At 42.9% G+C, this 22,406-nt stretch overlaps 1 protein-coding gene across 1 annotated transcript in view; it reads left to right on the top strand.

Annotated features, from left to right (window-relative positions):
• LOC115389487 (voltage-dependent T-type calcium channel subunit alpha-1I-like) overlaps positions 1–22,406 on the top strand; it is a 207,553-nt gene that overhangs the window by 92,132 nt on the left and 93,015 nt on the right. Inside the window, exons 6-7 of the mRNA XM_030092887.1 lie at positions 17,995–18,337; positions 19,291–19,383. Coding sequence (XP_029948747.1) covers positions 17,995–18,337; positions 19,291–19,383 — 436 coding nt within the window. The remainder of the gene's footprint in view (positions 1–17,994; positions 18,338–19,290; positions 19,384–22,406) is intronic.

The following is a 22,406-nucleotide window of genomic DNA, read 5'->3' as shown; positions in this document are numbered from 1 at the left end:
TGAATGTGTCAGATGCACCTGTGAGTCGGTACGTTGGACGATCATGGAGAAATTGAATCCGGATTAGAAATAAAACTGGCGGAATCGAAGCGTCTCAAAATGAGGCTTTTCAATTAAAACGGCATGTGTTGTTTTCACGCTGCTGTATTAGTCACAAGACGACAGTCAGGCTGATTGATTTTTTTTTGTGTGTGCGTAAAACACAGTCATTGTTGGCTTACAAAGATGATTTGGATTTTGAAATATATCCCTGACGAGATACACAACGCTAATTATCAAGATCAGATTAAAAAGAAAAAAACCAACATATTAATGAAACAAGGCAGGCTTATTTCTTTAGCACCATTCAGACACAGATCAGTTCACTGTTTTCCTCCTGCAGCTTGGACTTTACAATTCGTGCTTGAGATTGTTGCAGCATTCATTTTGATAGACAACTACTTTTTAGCTGCAGAGTTGCTCCTGAAGTAGATCCCAGCTGACAGAAAGTGTGTTTTTCTCTGTTGGACCAGGAATCTTAAAGCTTCTGGCCACTCGTTGTGATGGACTCCGAGCTGTTTGGAAACACTCCGGTTCAGACACAGATGTCCGAGTCACATGCTGTTCACACCGCGACGCTGAAGACGTGTCGGCTCGCTGTGACTTGTTATAGTGTTGCTCTTCAGGTTGACCTTCCCCAGTAGGTCAGAAAGGACGGTCAGGCTTTAGGGGATCCTCCTGCCGTCTGTTCCCAAACAGAAAACTATGAGGACAAGAGAAAAGCTTTTCTTTGTGGCCTTCACAAGACGTTTCTTTTGATGGTGTTTTCCTTGGAGTAACCGTGGCGTGATCGGTAGAATGACTCATTTCTCTTTACTGGAACATTGTAGGTTCAGTTCCCCCTCTGTCCATGTTTCGAGGTGTCCTTGAACAATTCATTCATTTTGAGCATTTGTTTCAGTGTCTTGCTCAAACACACTAAACCCTAAACTGCCCTCAGTCCGATACCAGTACCAGGTACTGGGTTCGATTCTGCATGGAGTGCCAAGATACACACCGCCTGCACGCATGGTTTGTATGTGGAGTGTGAATTTGGCTTAATGGAGTTTAATAAGAAGTGGTATCGGTGCTTGGCAGTGGTTGCAGGTTAGCACATGTTTGTACTCATCCTCTGAAAACATAACATCGCTGTGACCCTGGTTTTCGGCTGTATTAGTCTGATTTTCTAAAGGGGCATATTTGGTTTGCTGAGATGTTTAATGATTAAATAATGATGCACTGATGTGTTTTGTTTTGTTTTGTTTTGTTTGTTTGTTTTTTTTTTTAGGCGGGGTGACTAAGAAAATTACATGACTAAGAAAAATAAGAATGACATTATTTCATGAGTTTTGTTAAAATATGGATTTGGCATAATATTAAAGTTTAAAAGTGAAACGTATACGAGGGGGTACCCAAAAGTTCCCGGAATGTGATTATAACTTTTTATTTCTGACATTTCAAAATAAAACATCACCGTCGCCTTCAAAATAATCTCCATCCGCATTAATGCAGCGCTCCAGCCGTGTCTCCCACTTCACGAATGTGTCGTGACACCCCTGCGTAATTGTGCCATTTTTTCTGTCACCTCCTCCACATCTGCAAACCGCTGTCCCTTCAGCTCCTTCTTCAACCTGGGGAACAAGAGAAAGTCACTCGAGGCTACATCTGGCGAGTAAGGCAGATGGGAGAGGAGATTCATCTCATTCTTCTCCAGAAACTGCGTGAGGCGCAGCGCCGTGTCCGCTGGCGCTCTGTGGTGGTGGATCAACCGGCTCCACTCCGCCACTACGCTCTGCTTCCTCCTCACATCCTCACGGAGCGTCTGAGGACTTCCTGTAGTAGTCCTGATTTACAGTCTGACCTGGAGGGACAGACTCGCTGTGGACGAGACCCTGGACAGCCAAGAAGCAGCTCAGCATTGTTTTCACTGCTGAGCGGACCTGACGCGCCGACATCTGGCCCTTTTTAAACCACCCGGACCACTCATGGACCTGAGTCTTCCCCACAGCTTCATCCTTGTAGCTGTTGTGTGCTGTTTTTTCCCAGCAAAAAGCAGAATTTAATGTTTGCGCGCTGCTCTGGCTTTCCAGTCAATGTTGCCATTTTGGAAAAAGCGCAGACCGCAGCGGCACTCTGTTACTATAAATAGCGCCTGACAGGCGTCAGTGTCACTCTGGGAGCTCAGCTTTTTCACAGATGTGCACGAGGCTTACCTGCAGTACATCTGACAGCCAGAAGTCGAAACTCATTATTATTAGTATTTTATGACCAAATTCCGGAAACTTTTGGGTACCCCCTCGTAGTTTTGTTTTGGAACTGAATCTTTTTAGTTACGTGCATGATGTTTAACAGAGCACACGTGCGTCAGATGGGAAGTGTAGCCGGTGCATGAGAACCGTGAGGAGTCAGCGTCTCCTTTGAAGGACCGTAAAAGTGAGCAGAGCTGGTTTCCCGAGGGCCTTGATAACAATGCCTGGATTCCTGCGGGCTGCTGAGGAGTTTGGCTCCAACCCGGAAGTGAGTGGATCCTGTTTCTAGGACGGACTGAGTCAGCTGGGCTCAGCTAGCCAGAGCTAAAGCCATTATGACGGGCTGATCGTCACGTTCAGCCGAGCAGAGAAGAGAGTGTGTTGCTGATGGAGCTGCTGGACTCACCTGGTGGAGGACCGGGGAAGAGGGATTCACCTGGACTCACCTGGTGGAGGACCGGGGAAGAGGGATTCACCTGGACTCACCTGGTGGAGGACCGGGGAAGAGGGATTCACCACGCAGCGGTGGTTCTTTCCAGCCCAGAGGACGAGGTTTTCCCGGCAGACTGGGAGGATCAGGCTCAGTGGAGAAGAGTTCCAACGTGCACCATCAAAGCATAACACTCAGAGGGCACTCTGACAAAGACACTAAACTTCAGTTTAAATCTGTTTTGCCATATTCTGCTTTGAACTTTAAGTTTTGTTTTGACTTGATCATTAATTTAATACAAAGAGTAATCTGAAACTTCATTACTGCATGGTTTCCATTTCCTTCATACAAGCAGGATTAACTTGGTTATTTGGATTGTTTAGGGGGGGATTTTTTTTGGTGAAAATCATACTGACTCTTAGGCATAGTTTTTTTTTTTTTTACATTGGAATGTCTCTTCTACCTCAGTATCTATGCTGGGAAGGAGGTAACATGGAAGTATTGATAAATTACTCCATTATAACTTGTCGGCTGGTGAAAGGGTCACACTGCTTTGTTTACAACCACACCTTTTTGAAACTCTGGGATTTTGGCACATGACTGAAAGAGGGAGCTTATGGAAACAAGTGCCCAGAATGCATTTCCTTCGCAGGATGGTGAAGAAGTGCTGCCAACTTGTCAACAAGAAAAATATCGCTTGACTGCCCGAAAAGTCATCACCCAAGCTGTGTAATTGGTTCTGTGCATATAATTGCAATGGATTCCAGCCAGCATTGACATTTTTGATTTTTTTCCGCAGTTTTTGAAAGATAGTCAGGAGGCGGTCAGGAGACAGGCGGTAATGTCCTTCTCTGGCTGATCAAGGAAGGTGTCAGATGTCTTCCTGACTGGATCAATTGTGCCTGTTGATGCTCGTATATCTTCCTGTAATTTATCTTAAGTAATACCATCATGTCATTTTTAATAATGACCAGTAGTTGAAAATACAGGGACTTCTGCTAAACCCACAGCCTCCATATACTGTATTTTGCTGATGTGTAGCTCACGTATGACTCTGATGTGAATTTGTAGCTACTCTTACTCTCCCGCATTGCTGATATCTTGGTTTCAGAATTCCATTATCTTTGCTACTTCGACTGAAATGTGGCAAACCCGACATGGAACAAGCACTGAACAATACATAAAGTATGAAAAGTCACACACTCGTCTCAGTCAGAAAAACACTGATGTAAAGTGCCTCGGCTTTGACAAAGGGCTTACGTTCAAGAAACTACACACTGCATCGTTTTCCTCCCTGCTACCTGTAACCTTTCCAGTTTGACATCTGAATACAGGATGTACTGTATGTCCTGACATTTTCAAGAACTAATGTTCTGCATGAGAATGTGCATTTTGGCAGAAGCACCAGAAATTCAATTACAGTTCTGTCATGTGGCTTCAGATCAGTAAGGTGCGACTGCTCTCTGCTCCTGTTTGTGCGTCTGTGCGTCGGGTATGTACGTTTGTGAGCAGTAACAGAAACACTGGCTGCCACTCAGATGTCAGCAACCTTTAACATCAACCCAGAATATACCTGTGGTGATCTGAGGCAGCTGTTTTCTCCCTGACAGCTTCTCGTCTCTCGAGGCACCTTCGCAGTTCTCGTGGCAGATCAAGTGATGGCGAAGATATACTGTGATGTTTAGGGTGGATTGTTTAGCATTTTAATGCATGGCATGTGGAACACCCCTCTACTACATGTCAGTTTGTGTGCAAAACTATTTTCTGTTGAATCTTTTTTTGTCAGTTGATTGAAGAGGGGTTAAAGTTTAGTCTTAACGGATTTTGTGCAGTTGCAGATCATCCATGGAGACTAGCGACTCGTCTGTTCGACTCAGAGTGACATGTTAGTGCAATGTGGAATCATCTCACAGGAGGTCAATCGGAATAAGAGTAAGAGTCGAGTAAAATTTTGCATGTTGTTCTTGTTCCTCCATTGTTTCCTTGGGGAACTCGACCATCCCTCCATGTGCCTGAGGTTGGTTGTGTTGCCCAGTTTCTGCTCGGACGGACTTCAGGACTGGAAGCCTGAATAAAAATGGGCTGAAAATGGAGAGGTGGATGAATGCTGAACAATGTAAAGCAGCTTGTTTTGGCTTTTGATGAAACGTTGGTCTTTTTCAGCTGTGGCTCTGCAGAAGTGAATCGTCAGCAGTTTGAAGTAACTGTAAGAGAATTAGCTCCTTAAACAAGAGATAACAATTGAAATATGGACATATTCATGTTTTTACGTGACATGTAAATGGGTTACATGACATTTCAAGTGAAGACGAATTGCTTTTACATTTCTTTTCAGAAAAGTTTTGAGTTTACATGGAAATGTTTCGAAAATGCAGTTGGCATGTTGGGCCACTAGTTGATGCTCTCGGTTGTTTTTGTCTTGAAGCCACACACTTTTGACACCAAGTCATTTTCAGAAAGTTGGGTTTTCATTTGCTTCAAGCATTGTTGTCGAGTAAATGGACGCCTGAAACATAATCAGAGTTTTCCATTTTAACTTGTCGATCCACACAGGGCCTTTGTGCTCGCTCAGCTTGTGGATGGATATTTGAGGTGGATATTGATGGATATTGATATTTGAGGCGACATGAAAAACTTGAACAGATGCAGTGAAATATAAATTCCCTGTTCCATATTCCATCCACGCTTCCTTCTGCAGTTTCATAAGATTTAACTTTCCATCTAACAGGCCAAGCAAGATACTCTCATGTGTTTCACGCATGCTAATTAGCCTGTAAGTATCATTTAGATAAAGTGGCTTGTGGTTATTTTGTTATTGCAAAAGGAAGTTATATTGCAGCACAGAGCAACATGTGATGAATGAGATCACTGAACTTACACCAAGTTAAATCTGTTTCCTTCGTTGTAACTGTGTTTCAAAAACTGTGGTAGCAAGTTAAAGCTGAAGTAAAGTGACAGAAAGTATTTTAAAAGTTGTTTTAAGACCCCGGGGTAGTTTGTTTTCTGAACGCAACAACTTTGAAGAACCACTGATTGATTTAAAAACCGGTCACGAATCCTCATAATTGTCTTCATTTGGCCCGTCCGCCACAGAGGGACTTATCGAGTCAGGATCGGGAGCTTGAAGCTTAGCAGGTGTTGTTTGTTCCCAAATATGTCTATGATTAAGAGAACAGCTAATACCACTGTGAAAACACAGAGCTCAGACAATAAGTGGGATTGTGCCGGTGGTGAGCGAGAGCCCGCGGAGACCGGATCCGCAGCCAAGCATTTGATTAGGCCCGTTTGGCCGCATGGAGGAGTGGGCTGGTTGGCGCTTCGCACTGCCGAGCCCAAAGACACAGAGAGAGAGAGAAAATAATGATCTGATCAGAGGCTTTGGGGTAGGCCATCACCATAGCAACCGATTCAGAGATGAGATGCAGAGGGGATGTAATCATAAGGTGCACCTTGATCCACCTGAGTTAATTTCAGTAATGCCATCCAGCATAGGGAAAACATGCACACACACACACACACACACACGGCTAAATCTGAATTGATACGCCTGTGTCAGAGTTTCCAGGAACAAGGGCAGGAGTTGTGAAACGTACACCCCTCAGCGGGTGTCAGGAGTCCAACGTCTCTTCAGGTGTGAAATGACTGCTGTCTGTCTGACACTGTCTGCTGGCGAACATAATCACCTCGGCACACAGAGACACACAGCCCGTGTCCAATCTGATAATGAGCCAGGCTGTGATATCTGCTGTCACTGGATGTCGGCTCTGCCACACACACACAGGAAGGGACTCGCCGATGGTAGTGTGTGTGTGTGTGTGTGTGTGTGTGTGTGTGTGTGTGTGTGTGTGTGTGTGTGTGTGTGTGTGTGTGTGTGTGTGTGTGTGTGTGTGTGTGTGTGTGCCATTGCTGATGTAGAAGCAGGGTGCGCCGGTAGAGTCATGTCTTTGTGTTCCCCTGTCTGTTTGTGTTCCTGGACATCTGGTCAGCAAGAGGACAAAAATACCGGCGGCGGTGGTCACAGGTGGTCCGCAGGAAATGATATCGAAGAACATAAGTTGATCGGATGAATGCACGCTGGTTATGCTGCTCGGACACACACACACAATGCCAAGTGGGAAAGGAAAACGTTGATGTCTTTCAATTCAGAGGGATGGGCTCGTTCAAAGTGGATTGAAAGAGGCTGGGTAAATTCAAATCTAATGTAAAATACTGAAGGAAGGGGGCCGTGCCCGGAGCAGCAGCATGTAGGACGTGTTTTAGTTGAGCTCCTGACCGGGGTGAACTTTTACAAATTTTTTGGGAATAATATGAATAATTATTAATAATTTCTATCAAATTATTGATAATTATTGCTCCATCCGTCCCTCACTCGTGAACAAGACCCCAAGATACTTAAACTCCTCCACCTGGGCCAGGGTCTCTCCACCGACCTGGAGAGGGCAAGCCACCTTCCTCTGGTCGAGGACCATGGCCTCGGATTTGGAGGTGCTGATCCTCATTCCTGTCGCTTCACACTCGGCTGCGAACCGCCACAGTGCATGCTGTAGGTCCAGGTTCGATGAAGCCAACAGGACAACATCATCTGCAAAAAGCAGAGATGAAATCCTGTGGTCCCCGAACCGGACCCCCTCCGGCCCCTGGCTGCACCTAGAAATTCTGTCCATAAAGATTATAAACAGAATCGTTGACAAAGGTCAGCCCTGCCAGAGTCCAACATGCACCGGGAACAGGTCCGACTTACTGCAGGGAATGTGGACCGGACTCCTACTCCGGTCACACAGAGACCGGACGGCCTCTAACAAGGGGCTCTGTATTCCCGAAGAACCCCCCACCAAAATACCACGAGGGACACGGTCGAGCGCCTTCTCCAAATCCACAAAACACATGTGAACTGGTTGGGCGAACTCCCACTCCAACATCATCTGCAAAATGCAGAGAGGAAATCCTGTGGCTACCAAACCTGACTCCCTCCAACCTCCGACCTTTAGAACAGTTAAAGTATAAAATTCATCATACCTGCAAGAGCTCTACCCTCACTTGAAATCATTTTATACAGTATGTTGAAAATTTTTGTTTTGATGGTAGTTGATGATCACCTGACTGAAATGTAAGCATTGATATACATATTTTTTGCACTGATGAATTTTTCATGTTTGTTCAGGTTTGAGTTTGACAAGGTTTTTTTTTTGTTTTGTTTTGCTTTTTGACAGCCTTGGAGTGGAGGGTGGGGGAGTTTGTGTTGGTTGTGTTGTGTTTATTCGCTTACTTGTTAAAAAAACTTCAAAAATAAAGCTTTACAAAACTACTGTAGGAAATAAAGAGAGTTCTATTTGAAAAAGAGATCAATGATACCTGTGATGGTAACAACAGGACATTCATGTTAAGAAGAGGAGCAGCACCGTGGCTGCTTCTCAAAAACAGCTGTAGTTTCTGGAATTCACTTCGAATAAAAAAAAACATTGTTATTGCAACATCTCATATTGTGTCCATGTTTCCAGGAAACAGAGATACAGACAGAATGATTGGATGCATGTCTACATGATGTCCAGTGGCAGAGCATAGGCAGCCCATGAGAAATGTTCAGGGTGAGACGTGGCATCAAACTTCCAACTGTGGGATTAGAGGATCGGTCACTTTGACCAACCGGACCAGGGGGAAGATTTGGTTTCGGGCTGAAATGGCATGTTGACACGCTGTGGTTCGTGTCCATGCTTCTTTTCACTTCTCTGGTCCAAAACCCACAAGAACCGGCAGCGTTCTGCGTCTCCATAACTGCTGAGCATGACAGCACCCGGAGCACTTTGATTATGTGCCTTCAACAAAGTTGCCCCGAGAGCCTTCTCCTGCTCATTGCTTCTCATTATATTTGGTGCATCGTGCAGTTTTATGTATTTTTTCTTAGGTCTTTTTTGGTTTCTACAGTGTATTTTTGCATGAGACTAAATAAACCTCATTATTATGAGGCATTTACAAAATACCACAAAGTCCACCACATGCAGCTTTGAATGTGTTTTTCTGTGTTTTTCTTCAAGTTTGACCTCATGTAATGTGCTCCAGGAACAAGATAACTCATGTGCTTATAGGGTTTACAAGATCCTTTCTTAAGGTAAAACCTCTTGCAGGTCATCAACATAACAGCATTTCAATTGAAAATGCATTGTTTTTGTGATTTCTTTAAAGGTTTGTATTTACATTACAGTTTTAAAAATGATATCTGTTTATAGGGAGACACAATAAATTTTTTAAAAGATGCAGGTAGCATGTTGGACCACCGGCTATAATACTTTATGAACATTAATAATAGGAATACACAGGTTTTCGTATGGACAGTAAAGTTGTGTTGCTATTACAGCAACTCTCAAGATGAAAGTTTGACTTTTTCACTTGAAAACATTGTTGTGTAAACGGGGCCTCAGACACCTGCTGTTTGCTGATGACACAATGTGCAAATTTAACCTCCGTACCAAAAAAATGAAAGCTATCTTTTCATTGTTGCTATTTTATGTTTTCAACACTTTCATCATTTAGTTCATCCTGATGCAGGTCAACATGAGGAAGCCTCCTGTTTGGGTCTGCTAGCTGCTATAAAAGCTCGTACTCTTGGTTTAGCGTCACTCTCCGACAGTCAGTTTTGGACAAATCATTAGTTGTCTGAATTTGACGTCACTATTGGAGTAATTTACATCCTTGCATTTGATAACCTTCTTATTTCTTTGTAGTCTTTATAAGGCTCAAAGGCTTCCATAACCTCTCATCTGGCAGAGCTCTTTAGATGTCGGCAAAGAGAAATGTCAGAGGAAGAAGTAAGACTGTCCCCACCTGACACACCCGCCCCAACCAGTCGTACCATGATGGATTCATAAGTGTGTGAACTTCTCTATACTTCGCTGTATGAACTTTAAACACATACTTGGTGTGTAGATGTGCTTTGTTTTTTGTTTTTTTTGTTTAGTTTTTTTGAGGTGTGTGTTATTTTATTTACTTTGGTAGATCTTCCCAACAAAGTAACAGATTTATGATCACAAGAATGTGATTCACCAACATTGCAGACGTTATCCAGTGTAAGTCAGTTCCCATGAATTTTCATGAATTTGCCCATTTCTGCTCCAGATTAATAAAGTTTCAGTTCCTCGGGGTTCAGGTGATAATTTGGTATAAAAATGAAGGAGATTATTCCAATGTCTGACTCCCAAAGGGCCGATGACGCACTTTCATACAATCTAATGTAATAAGCTTATTTTCATTCTGTTGTAAGAGGAAAAGTTTAGTTGCCTGGAAAGTTGTTAAAAAAATACCAACCAAAGTGGATATATTTTGAGTCTGACTAGGTTGACGCTTCACTTCATATTTTTTATTTATGTACAGTATTGGCCCGACTGTAGGACGACTGATTGTAAGACGACCCCTATTTTTCAAATATCATTTTGTGAAAATAAAAATTGTTGAAGACAATAAGGTTACTCATAAAACAACTTTTTTTATTGTATAATTATTCTAGGAAAACTTGCAGCAGAGATAACATTTCATGTGATTTTAGATCAAGAAATATTACTGCAGTATTAAATAAAAAGGTATATTCCCTTTCTCAAAATGAGGCTGTGACTCAGTGAATAAGCAACAATTAAGTAGCCTCAAGGTTCAATACCTGCATTAATGGTGTAAATAACTTTATAACCATCAAATTCAAGTTCTATTGAACTTCTATCTATTAGATGTTATGTTGTAGAACTGTAGATATAGTTGGATTTAAGCCTGTAACTATTTGATTGATTTGATTTGTTTTGCTTGATGATGTTGTCATATTCATGGTGTATGAATATATACTGTATATATCACATTTTTCAGTTTTTTTTTTTTTCCCACGTTGCCATATTGAGAGATAACATATCAATTTTCAGTCGAGTTTGTTCTCATTTGTCTCAGGATTAGACTGAATGGGTCAAATAAGTAAATGTATATATTATAGTTCTGCCCACGAAGCCGGAGATTGTTGGGCAGAGTGAAATATGGAGATGATTTTCTCTCAGCAGCGAGTGGGAGGCTTCTGCGTTGTCTTCAGGATGCAGCTTACCCAGACTAACGTTCAACATGCATTTATCAGTGTGAAGGAGCAGCATGGAATCTCAACAGAGAGCCTCAAGAGTCAAAAACACAACTCATGACTTCTAACGACACGTGGAGAAGCACAACACACCAAAAGAACAACACAACACAAAATCAAGAAGTTCTTCATTTTAGGATAGAAGCCAGAAAACGTTCATCCTGCCTGCCTCGGCGCAGGTAGCCTGTGTTTTCTCTTCTCTCTCGGCCAGGAAAGAAGCTTCCGGTGGTGCTCATGGGTTTAATTACACCCTCAAGAAGGAAGGGCTGTGAAACAATCCCTCAGGAGTTAAACAGGACTTTTTATTTGGCTGATTAAACTTTGTAACAGCAGGACTAGATTTCAGCACTCAGGAGAAGAAAAGCGCAACGCCGCAGCCTGACAGGTGAAATTATCTGCTGGGCTGAAAAGGGGAAATTATATTGTCAGCAGTGAGGGTTGTGTCAGGTACTTTTTCAGGATCAGTCCCTGGATTCTTGTAATGCGAACTTTTGGATTGCAGTTTCAGTAGTGGACTAATAATGTCCTTAAGATGAGGTGTTTTATCTGATAGCTGCCACTTTTCTTTTTATGTGTTTTGTATTTTATTCCCCATTAACAGAACGTTTCCATGTGAAAATTTCAAAACTTTCATTCCATTTTCATTGCGTGGTTTCATGACAGCAGCAACTCGCGGCCTGCTGGTTCCTCCCGTTTCTGTGTAAATGGCGTCGTTCTCATGTCAACGCAAAACTTTTCTCAAACAAAAACCATACATTTTGACTTGAACAGAGTAAACTGGGCCTTGAAGCTGAAGTTATGGATTAGCTTCAGCTTTGTTCAAAAATGCATCAAATTTAATTTCAGAAGTGTAAATGTTGCATTTAAGTGTAAAAGTGTAATATTTTGAAAGCTGTGCCCGTGTCCACGGCAACAGCAGACATGCTGGAAATGATAAAGCTTTCAGTCTTCATGCAGTAAATTAAAAACATTCATTCGTTCAGTAACACGAGCCTGCACCGGTCACATTTGTAGCCCAGTTCCTTTTTTTTTTCTTCTTTCATTTCTAAAGCAGTAGTTTTCACGTGCCTGTCCCGTGAGAGGCGTATTTCCTCGCAGGATCTGCAGCAGTCCGTCTGACTGACCGCCTCATGGAGCTCCGGTCATGTGGGCCTCCGCTGGCCTCAACTCAACCTGCTGCAGCTTCAGCCCAACGTCCTGAATGAATCAGATCAGACTGACTCACACAACGCCGGCAGCTCGGCTCATGACTCACAATGATTCAGAAACGCAAACGTGCAGAAGATAATGGTGTTCTGGCTGAGATGCAGAAATTCAGAAGCTGTGTTTTCATAAGACGGTTTGTTTTCAGTAAATGTGTGACTCCGCTACTGTTGAAATAAAGGAATATATTGCCTTTCGGTATTTTTGCAGGATTTTGATATTTGAAGTAGTGTCTGTCAAAATATATTTATTTTAGTCAAGTGTGATAAAAGGTGGTCAATTGCAGTATCACCCAACTTCTCAAAAATGTTGATCAAATAGGATTTTACTATCTACTGTGTGCTCTCAATTTAAACAAAACAAACTAGTGATTGTGTTTAACATATTAAAATAGAAGAGTAGCAGCAGATTTAGCTTCAAAACAGACATTTCTTTAAATGTTACTGTCATTATTTCAGTGACTTTGGGTGCCTTGAAAGCTGCTGATAAATAAAATGTATTATAAATGTACTTGTTTCTTCTGAGTTCTAATGCCAGCCATAGAAATAATGTCTCATTTCGAAAATATGCTGACAGTTTCATTATTGTGGTCTTTTGTGTTTCTTTTTTCTCCTTGTGTTCGTCCTCATGCTTGGTGTCTATTGGGATGTTTCGTGTCTCTGAAACCGAAAGTGTTTCCTCTCATCTCCTGAAGCATCGTTGAAGACGCATCGTTTTTGTTTTTGTTTCAAAAGTTTCTCGTTTGCACAGCAGCGTTTTGAGAATGACGTCCATTTCAGAGAAGATGGCAGAAATGTAGTTCCCATGCTGGGCCACTAGTGGGAGCTGTTTGCTGTTTTTGTAATGAAAAAACTCAAAAGCAGGAAGAGAATAATATGCTGTGAATACACACAATATATTTATTGCTTCTCAGAGATATGGGAATCTCCCCCTTTGATCATTGAATCATGTAATTTCCATTTTGTTTTATTTCGTTGTGTTTGAGCCGTTTAATAACAGCTACTCCTTCATTTCCAGTAACTTCTGCTCAGAGAGATGACAGCTGTTGACGCATTTGACCAATCTTTGTTGAAATGATGGAGAAAATTATGATAAACTGGTCAAAATGTCCAGCATAAAACCTGATAATGAAATTCTCCACCTCGTGTCGGTGGACCCGGACCTCTTCATCTCAGCCCGATACCGGCAGACGCAGTCAATGAGCGAGGTGTGTGTGTGTGTGTGTGTGTGTGTGTGTGTGTGTGTGTGTGTGTGTGTGTGTGACAGCGCTCAGTGTGTTGAGTCTTCTCAAATATCAGGTCAGGTGTAATTGCTCGGCGGCGTCTGTCTTCATCTGTACTCCTTATTTTTCCGCTCTGCCCTTTAAACAGCGACTCGCTCTCACATCAAACCTCGCAGAGCTTCTCCGTCTTCAGCCTCAACCTTTCTCTTCCAGTAATGACGGAAACAGAAGCTTCATCGTCACTCCTGCCTTTTTATTCTTCGGCCTCTGGAGTCACTTCGTCTTTAGTTTTATTCATCACCTTCGTTCCTCACTCCATTTATTATTCGTCTTTCTGTGCTCTGACCTCTGACCTTACTCCTGGTCGACATTCTATTCACCATTCTTTCCGTTTACATGAAAGGGTTGAAAGTATCTTAGCAAATGTCTGACTGAGATGGATTTTACAATATTTTCTTTGTTCACACTGATCCTGTGTTAATCCCTGTGATCGCTGGAGGCTTTTTCCTCCAGTAGTGTGAGCGGTAGTGGATTCACTCTCCTGCCATTGACCCGGATGAGCTGCAGCCTCCGTCCTCAGTTCACACACCAGGTCCTCTCCCGCCAGCCAGGGGTTGAGCACCATTCACCCAACTCACGACCAATCAGACCACATCCTCAGAGTGCTGCTGTCTTCTTTAACGAGCTCGTGAGGGGAAGCGTCTTCCTGAAGGACACACCTGAACGACCCTGAGGTCCACACTCCCAGCGGCTTCGTTCAGCCCATCTGAGGTTTACTGTGACAGAGAGAAGCATTCCTCTCTCCTTTCACTCATTTTACCTGCATTAATTGGAGTTAAATTAAGTTAAAGCAAATTAAATCAAATTAATTGATATCAATTTAGATTCAATTTACTGAAATTAATTTAATTTAATCAGTCTTAATAATGTTAAATAGAATTAATTAAATTCTAATTTACCGAAATGTATTCAATGTAATATCTATATTTCTTTATGTACACTTATTTTGAACCATTTTAACTTAATGTTTTCAATCACTGGCATCAGTTTAATGGTCAAAGCAGGTTCTTGTTTTGCTGTTTGCTCGTCGGGGTGAAAGAAAATGAGCACCAACACACGTCTGGTTCACTGACTGCTCAGGTCTGGATGTAATAAGTGGTTTTCGCTGTGAAAGGTATGAGCAGCTTTAGTTCTGGGTCTCTGTTTGCCTCTGCAGCGCTGACAGCCAGCCTTCTCACCAATGGATAAATTACTGAAGGCGTCTGCTGAAAACCACCAAAACCACCAAAGTGCTCAGCATCAAGCAGAAAAGTTTCATCTTGAGATGAAGCAGCAAGTCCACACCTTTATTTTCAAACACCTTTCTGAGTTTTTTCATTTTTTACCTAACTAAAGATCTACTTATCTACATTCATCTGTTTAGCATATTTTAAATAAATCCTTGGGGAAATTCCTCGCAGTAGGAGCAGTGGACTGCAGAGAATCTAATTTATCAACACACTTCTGTGAATCTCTGCGTGAGTGTTCACTTCTCCAGCTTCTACACAAGCAAACAAATAACAGAATCTGGGATATGATGAAAATAATTAACTTTTGTGCTACATTTTAATATCACTTCTCATTTTATTTATTTATTTTTACCATTAACTTCTGAAAAGACTTTACACAATTTGTCACATTCGCCTTGAAGAGACCTGCTGGACCAAAGCCGGCAGCTTCTTCTTCTCTCTGGCTGCAGAGCCTGTACAGACGATCAGGTCATGCTGGTGCTGATTAGCGATCCCACCTTGGCAATAGCGGGGATGAACAAATGTCTCAGAGGTTGCAACAAATGTGCAGTTGGGCCCTGCACCCAGCTGGAGTGACTGATCTGCAGCCTTTCCTCCAAAACGCCCACAGCTCATTTCAGATGCCCAGATGTCTGCCCTGCAAAGACACAAATGCTAGAAAGGTTACTGACTTTTTACTAACTGAAAAGGTTATTTGTTCACTTTTCCTTTGTGCTTTATCAGCACAGTAGTTCGCTCAAGTCTCCCCATTCACCGGTGGTTTCATGATGGAGGGATATCATCACTTTAAGTTCGAGGTTTCAGGGAGACCTGTAGGTTTTATTTTATATTAGTTGATATTCACCCCATGTACACTTCATTGTCTGCGATTGATCGGAGTGCAGAGAGGGGAAGTCACAGGATTTGCTGTGCGTTTATCTCAAGGTGCTTTCGTTTTGCTGTTTCTCTTGGCGAGAGTGTAAATCTGACCCGTGGTAAATGTGATTCATTTTTCTTCAGCGCCGCTGTATTGAAGCAGAAACCTTGGGAGTGGAAGGATAGCCGCCCCGAGATTTCAGCTTCCATTTCTTACATCTTGTAACATGTAGAATGTGTGTCATTGCAGCAACACATTACTGGACAGTTTTGGAATAAAATGTGTTTTGGGTTGGTGGATAGCAGTTTTGTCCATTCAAGCACTTTACCAAAAAAAAAAAAAAAAGAGAGAGAGATAAAACTATATTCCAGACAGCAGCACACTTAAGGTTACAATCTGAAGAATTCTTGCTCTGCTCTGCTCACTGAAAAAGCTGCAACAGCGTCCGTGAATAGGACAGTGTGCAACATTTTTCTTCCGACGTGTAAACCTGAATTTATCTGCTGTGTGAAAGAACGAAAAAACTATGAGATACAAGCAAAAAATTTCACAATAAAAATGTGAAAATCTATTATTTTCAGAGCCAGTCGACAGTTCTCTCTCTTTCTGGTCACATTCCTTCTTTCTGGTATAAAAACTGATCTGAGTGCAGGAAAATTAGTCAGATCTGACCAAACAGTGACGGCAGAACACAACAAACCACGGACAGGGACCAACTCAAAGCCGCTGAAGCAGATCGGCTGTGTCACACTCCCAACAATCAGCGTTAAAATTTCTTCATCAGTGTCAGGGAGCTGCGCTCTCGCTCCGTCGGCCTCCGTCTCGGGTTATTCCTCTCGATTTTACCATTACAGATATCATCTCTCACACTAGATTGTGAATGTTATCGTTCTCTTTGTTCAAACCTCTCAACACCCAAGGGTTTAAAAGGCTGTGAAGGACAAACAGCCGTGCTCTTTTTTAAATTCCCATCAAACACCAGCGCATCACTGAAACATCACTATTCCGATATCAGGCCTACAGAGAAAATGTGCGTTTTGGGACTCTTTCAATCATTTTATCTAATTATCAGGCAGAGATGTTTGATAATAGAATTCCACAGCTTCAATTTTGTTCAGTAATACATAATGTACAGTATTTTAGTGGATCTTAGATCCACAGATGTGTAGATGGCTCAATAAGGTCCAGGAGATTCTGATGGTCTGGAGAATGATGTCTGTCGCTTTTAAGGTTCTCATGGTTTTGTTTGGAGGAGTTGCAGTATTAATCAACCGGTCAGTGTGGAGCAAATAAACACAAAGGGCACAGAAGAGATGATCCAGTCTTCAGTTTGCTTGGACTGTACGACAGTGTTTCACTTCATGTTGAAATGTTTTTCATTTCTGGCTTTTTTGGTCACATACAGTGAGAGTAACTGCATTCTGATTCTGAAAAGGATCATGACGGAGTTACAGGGATGAAAAAGAGCAGTTTGTGGCTTTTGACTTCATTTTGTTGTTGTTTGTTTTCGGCATGTTGATGTTTGTTCATCACACTAAGGCTGTGTTTACACAACGACCTTTTCCAGTAAAAACAGGAAACGCTCAGTGTGTTTTAGGCCTGAGGTTCACATAAATAAATGTTAATGTTAATGTAAATGTTAACATATTGTCCTCTGCATCAGTGTGTGGCTTCATTTCAAATGTAAACATCAGCACCTACTAGTGGCCCAATATAAGAACTACCTATTTTCTGTTTTTCCGCAGTTTCCATGTAAAGGTCTTTTGTTGTGTAAACACAAAGCTTTTCTGAGTTGAAAATACAAACCGATGCGTTTCAACTTGAAACATTGTCTTATAAATAAAGCGTAAGAGCTAGACAGATGTCTTTATCGCTGTGGCCCAGAGCCCTGTGGCCCAGATCTTCACCCATGAGATGAAGTCAAACATCTCCTCGGTAGGACAACTTTAAAACAACGTGTTTCATTTGATGGATGTGAAGAGAAGCTAAGTGTGCTGCTGCGATCGCACACAGAAGGTCAGACAACATGAATAAGACTGTTTTAGCACTTTTCATTCAGGCAGTGCTTCAGGAGACGGGATTATTCCGTGGAACCAAAGAAGAAAATCCTCTCTTTCATTAGTAACAGCTCTGTATGTGCTGATGTGGCCTTGGAGCGCTCAGTGAAGGTCAGGAACCAGACACTGAAAGGTCACACAGTCATTTTCTTTCCTCAACTAAGCCGAGCTGAATGTTCATGTTTGATGACCGACTTTAAATCAGTGCAGTTGTGCATCTTTAGAAGACAAAAGAGAGTGTGTTTGTTGGGAATCAGACAATAAAAGGACATGACGATCATTTGGTGTCAGAATGAGCAGTTCACAGCTTTTTGTTGGTCTTGGATGTGATTTTCGGCTCAGATTACAGAGATCTCCTATGACTACAAACGTACAATCAAATCTAATAGTTCAATGGTATTTTTAATTCTTGCATATCTTTTAGTGCTTCTGTTCATTTTCAAATATTTTTCTTTAAAAGCACAGTCAGAAAGGTTCGGTTCTGCCCGCGCTGTTTCATTCAGAGTCTCCATTCACCCTCTTACCGTCCTTTGACATGTAGTTTCTGTCTTCTTCCTCATCTCTTCCAGAAACACGGGCATCACTCTCCCTCGGCCGTACTACATGGCCGACGAGGACGACGAGAGGCCCTTCATCTGCTCCCTGCCCGTCGACAACGGCATCATGTCGTGCGCCGACGTCCCGGCCCGCCGCGAGGGAGGCAAGACCTGCTGCCTGGACAAGGACGACGTGCTGTACCGCCAGTCGCTGGGCCTGAGCCCCGAGCCCCTGGTCAACGGCAGCGTCAGCGTCGCGGGGCTTTGCGTCAACTGGAACAAGTACTACACCCGGTGCCACACCGGCCACAGCAACCCCCACAAAGGCGCCATCAACTTCGACAACATCGCCTACGCCTGGATCGTCATCTTCCAGGTGAGCATCGAAGCAAACAAGCTGATCTGAGGCGCGTTAAGGCGACAACGGTGTTTTGAGCATCTGCATACAAAAGAATGGTGTTTGGAGCAACTGACAGCACGGCTTTTTGAAAATGTTCTGACTGTCTGTCTGTGGAAACAGGTGAAAGCACAACCTTTTGGTCAAATCTGCACAAGCACATACACACACACCATGACTGCAGTAAATAGTTCTTCTGCACATGTGGGGCTAGAAATATGTAAAATGTGTAATATAAGTGTAGTAAATATAATTTCTTCCAATCTCCTTTGATCTGGAATATTTGCAACATTTGAAACTCATGTTATATTGATGGTTTTGCCGTCAAGATTGTTGCTGTAGCTTTTTTTCTATTGTACTTCCAAATCGTTTGTTCTGGCATACTTCTAATATTTCAAAACCTCCAATAAATGGCAAAGGATTTAAATTTACAAGTCAAACTGTCCAAAATTCAATTTTATGTTGATGGTTTTAGTTTTGTGGAAAGAATACCACTATTTATATCCCATCAACCGTCTGATCAAAACTTGAACTCCTGGAGCTCCATCTAGCACGGGAAGGAGCGAGCGAGTCTCCGTCCGCAGTTAACCTCACAGAACAGCTCGCTAATTAGCTTGTTTAATCTGCAGAAAAATAACTGCTACGGCCACAATTGGCTCTTTTAACGCGGGGCGGTGGGTCCGGCTCTTTTTCTGCTGGAAACAGTTGCCAAGCAACCAGCGAAGGCTCCAAAAAGGCCAGAGTGTCACGCTGCAGAAGTTTGCAAATGATAATTTTTACAGTAATTTATGGGCAGACCACTAACCTGACATATAAGAGGAGGTGGGCTGCATTGTTCCCCCGCTGGACAGTGCGGCGCCGTGGTGGATGTTCCACACTTGTTCACAGCCTAATGACATTTAACTACCTTTTTTTTAAATTCTTTCTTGCAGGTGATCACTCTGGAGGGCTGGGTGGAGATCATGTACTACGTGATGGATGCTCATTCCTTCTACAACTTCATCTACTTCATACTGCTTATCATTGTAAGTAATGCAAAAGCCACGTTGGGAAAACTGACCAAGTCAGAAGCAGATGGTTGTTTGGAGTAAAACACATTTTTATTCCCTCATCCTGGATTTTAAGCAAGGTATTCAGTCCATCCATTGGGAGTAGGCTGGAATTCAGTGCCTTTCTCAATGACACTTCAACATTTCGATATAAAAAAATCAAGCAGCCCTGAAGAGCTGTGATGTATTAGCCTTTTTAAAGTTGATGAAATCATGTTTTGATGAACAGCTTCATTTTGAGATAAAACCCTAAGTCCAGAAAAGCTAGGACATGATGCTGTATTTGTGGAAACCCAATCAAACAGAGGCAGTTTTTAACTGAGATGATCAAGGAAAAAAAATATCATCAGGACTATTTTTTTTTTCTAAAAAGTTGTGACAGTGTCCTTCCTGTTCACCATTGATCTTTCAACAGCATGATCAAACAGGATCAGTTGTTTCTTTTTTTCAAAATGTGAAGGTCTATGTTCAATTTTGGGATTGTTTGACTTGGACTTCGGCTGTCTGATGATTCTGAGAGTTCTGCTTCCTGTGTTTGCTTCATTGTATACACTCTCTCCTGCACACACACTCCGTTTTTTGGGATGAACAGCCGATGAATCGCCGTTGTTCTTGCGTCTGTTTGCCTGTGTGCTGCAGTGGCTCCATGTACCATCAGTACAACTATTTTCCGTCAGTGTCAGAAAGTGTGTGTGAAAGTGTTCCCATAATGCAACGTGACTGCCAGTCTCAGCTCCTTCCTCCACCCAGGGGCCGTCTCGTCTTTTTTAATACACTTTTAATTGCTTTCTTTCTTTTCATTCTGTACCACGTTCAGGATTACTCTGCACACACTTCTTGTTAAATCTGTCAATCTCCTCCAACTGCAACATTCCTTTTTTTTATTTCCCTCATTTCTTGCCGTGGGGAAGGGCTCGGCTCCCACTTAAGTCTCTCCTTTGGCCATGGCTTGCTCCCCCGTTCCCCCCGAGTCCTCCCCCTTCCCCCTAAACGTCCTTTCACTCCTCCTTTCCTTTCATCTCCACCACCTCCCGGCTCCGTTCTCAAACTCGCCCCCGCCCCCCCCCCTTCTCTCTCTGAGCTGTATATCGAGCATCATTCATGTATCCGTCACTCTTGTTAATCTTAGTCACGCCAAAGCACACGAACACACACGTTTTCCAATATATTTACACGCAGAAAGGACACATTCCTGTGCTCGCTCTTTCAGATTTGCTGCTGGATACAGTCTTCCACATCACATCAAGCCCCCCCCCCCCCCTTCACCAAATTGCCTCGCCACAGACGATTGGTGATATAATAGTTGCCTTTTGATGTGGAAAACATCACTGGAGGAGGGCGGAGGGAGGGGGGCGTGGGGGGAGGCGCCGTGGAGCCAGAGGGAAGGGGAAAAGCGTTGGTGGGAAAGTAAGAAAGATGATGAAATGGGAGAGAAAACTGAAGGGAGAAGAGGAGTCGGCTGGCGGGATGGACGGAGATGAGGTGGAGGAGGAAGGGAGGAAGACGAGGAAGAGGAGGACGGGTGGAAAGGAGGAGGTGGCGGCCGATGATGGACCGGGGTGTCGGCATGAAATCAGAGAGGGGATTGGAGGAGGAGGGGGCCGCATGTTGGTCTTTGATCTGAAATGAAATGTTGTTAATTAAAAGCAAGTCCATCAGGTGGCTCTGTCTCCCGGCCTCCACTGTCGCAAACCAGCTGCTTTAAAGTTCTCATATTAGAACAAGGAAAAACACGCTGATATACCATCGGCACTGTGGAACACATTTCAGAAAGACGTGGTTTGAAATGAACTGGGATGAACTGCCGCATCAATTTTTAAGATGTAGAAAAAAGGAGGCAGTCTCTGAGCGAAAGGTAATCGATTCAGAATCACTGCAGTTTCTTTCACTTTAAAAAACCCAAAAATGTGTGGAAATGTGCACACTAAAACACTTCCCTAAAAAGTTGGACTCCATTGATAAACTTTCACATCGTTTACATCCACAAGAAATCATTTGCACGAAATGTAAATTTGTTGTATCATAATTAGCACATTTTCTGCTCAGACCTGTGCTCCCAGATGCTGAACTATGGTGTAAAGTGTGCTGATGAATTTCTATCATGAGACAGAGAAACCAAATGGCAAATTTAAAGCTTTATCAGGTGAAACCAGGTATTGAGTCAGTGTTCTCTTCTTTCCATAAACTGGCAGTCTGGTGGCTCACTGCTTCACTTATTATGAAAAAAGGTTTTGCCAATAATATTATCAGTTACTAAAGAATGTTACCTACAGCTGTTTTGGTTTGCTCTGACTTTCTAAGAAGCCAGAAGCTGGAACAGATCTGTGTCTCCAATGTGAGCGTTTGAAACACAGAGCAGAGATAACGGCAATTCTTCAATTTTCTTCATGACACACTGGAGGGAAACATTAATGTTGATTTACTAGCACTCACACAGAACAACTATTTCATATGGCCGCGGTGCACACAACAGTTAGCATACCAACTAACACACAGATTTCATATTTTAGCGTGCTAGGACCAAGACATCTCGTTGGGGGGAAATGTGCCGCCTTTGTTTTGACCCCAAATTCTCCATCGTCTCAAACTCCGCTGCTCGAAAAAGGAGTTGCTAAATCTCCTTGTTTTTGAATTCCCCGAGAAGAATGCATTAGAACTCATCAAGCTGCAGACCAACGTGGCGTTTGCTCCCTGCAGTTGTTTTTTTCCTTCCACAGAGAAAAGATTTGACAGCCAGCCTCTTGTCGGCTTTGTTCCAGCTTGTTTTCAGGCTTGTCTCGCAAACAGACTCAGAGCGCGAGGGGAAGCGGTGATTTACTCTTCACATGTTGAGAAAGTTCCGCTCACGTCAGGGCTCGTCCTCACGTCACAGGCAGACGGATGTGGAGACTTTTAATTATCTTTCCTTTAATACTGCATGACACCGAGCTGCGAGCAGTCTGAGAGGAAGAGCCATGGGTGGGAGGGGGAAAGACGAGTTCTGCACGCGTCTCCCGACT

Source organism: Salarias fasciatus, chromosome 6, assembly GCF_902148845.1.
Source record: "Salarias fasciatus chromosome 6, fSalaFa1.1, whole genome shotgun sequence".
NCBI lineage: Eukaryota > Metazoa > Chordata > Actinopteri > Blenniiformes > Blenniidae > Salarias > Salarias fasciatus.
The sequence above is the reverse complement of the archived record's forward strand: the minus strand, read 5'-3'. Positions and strand labels throughout refer to the sequence as shown.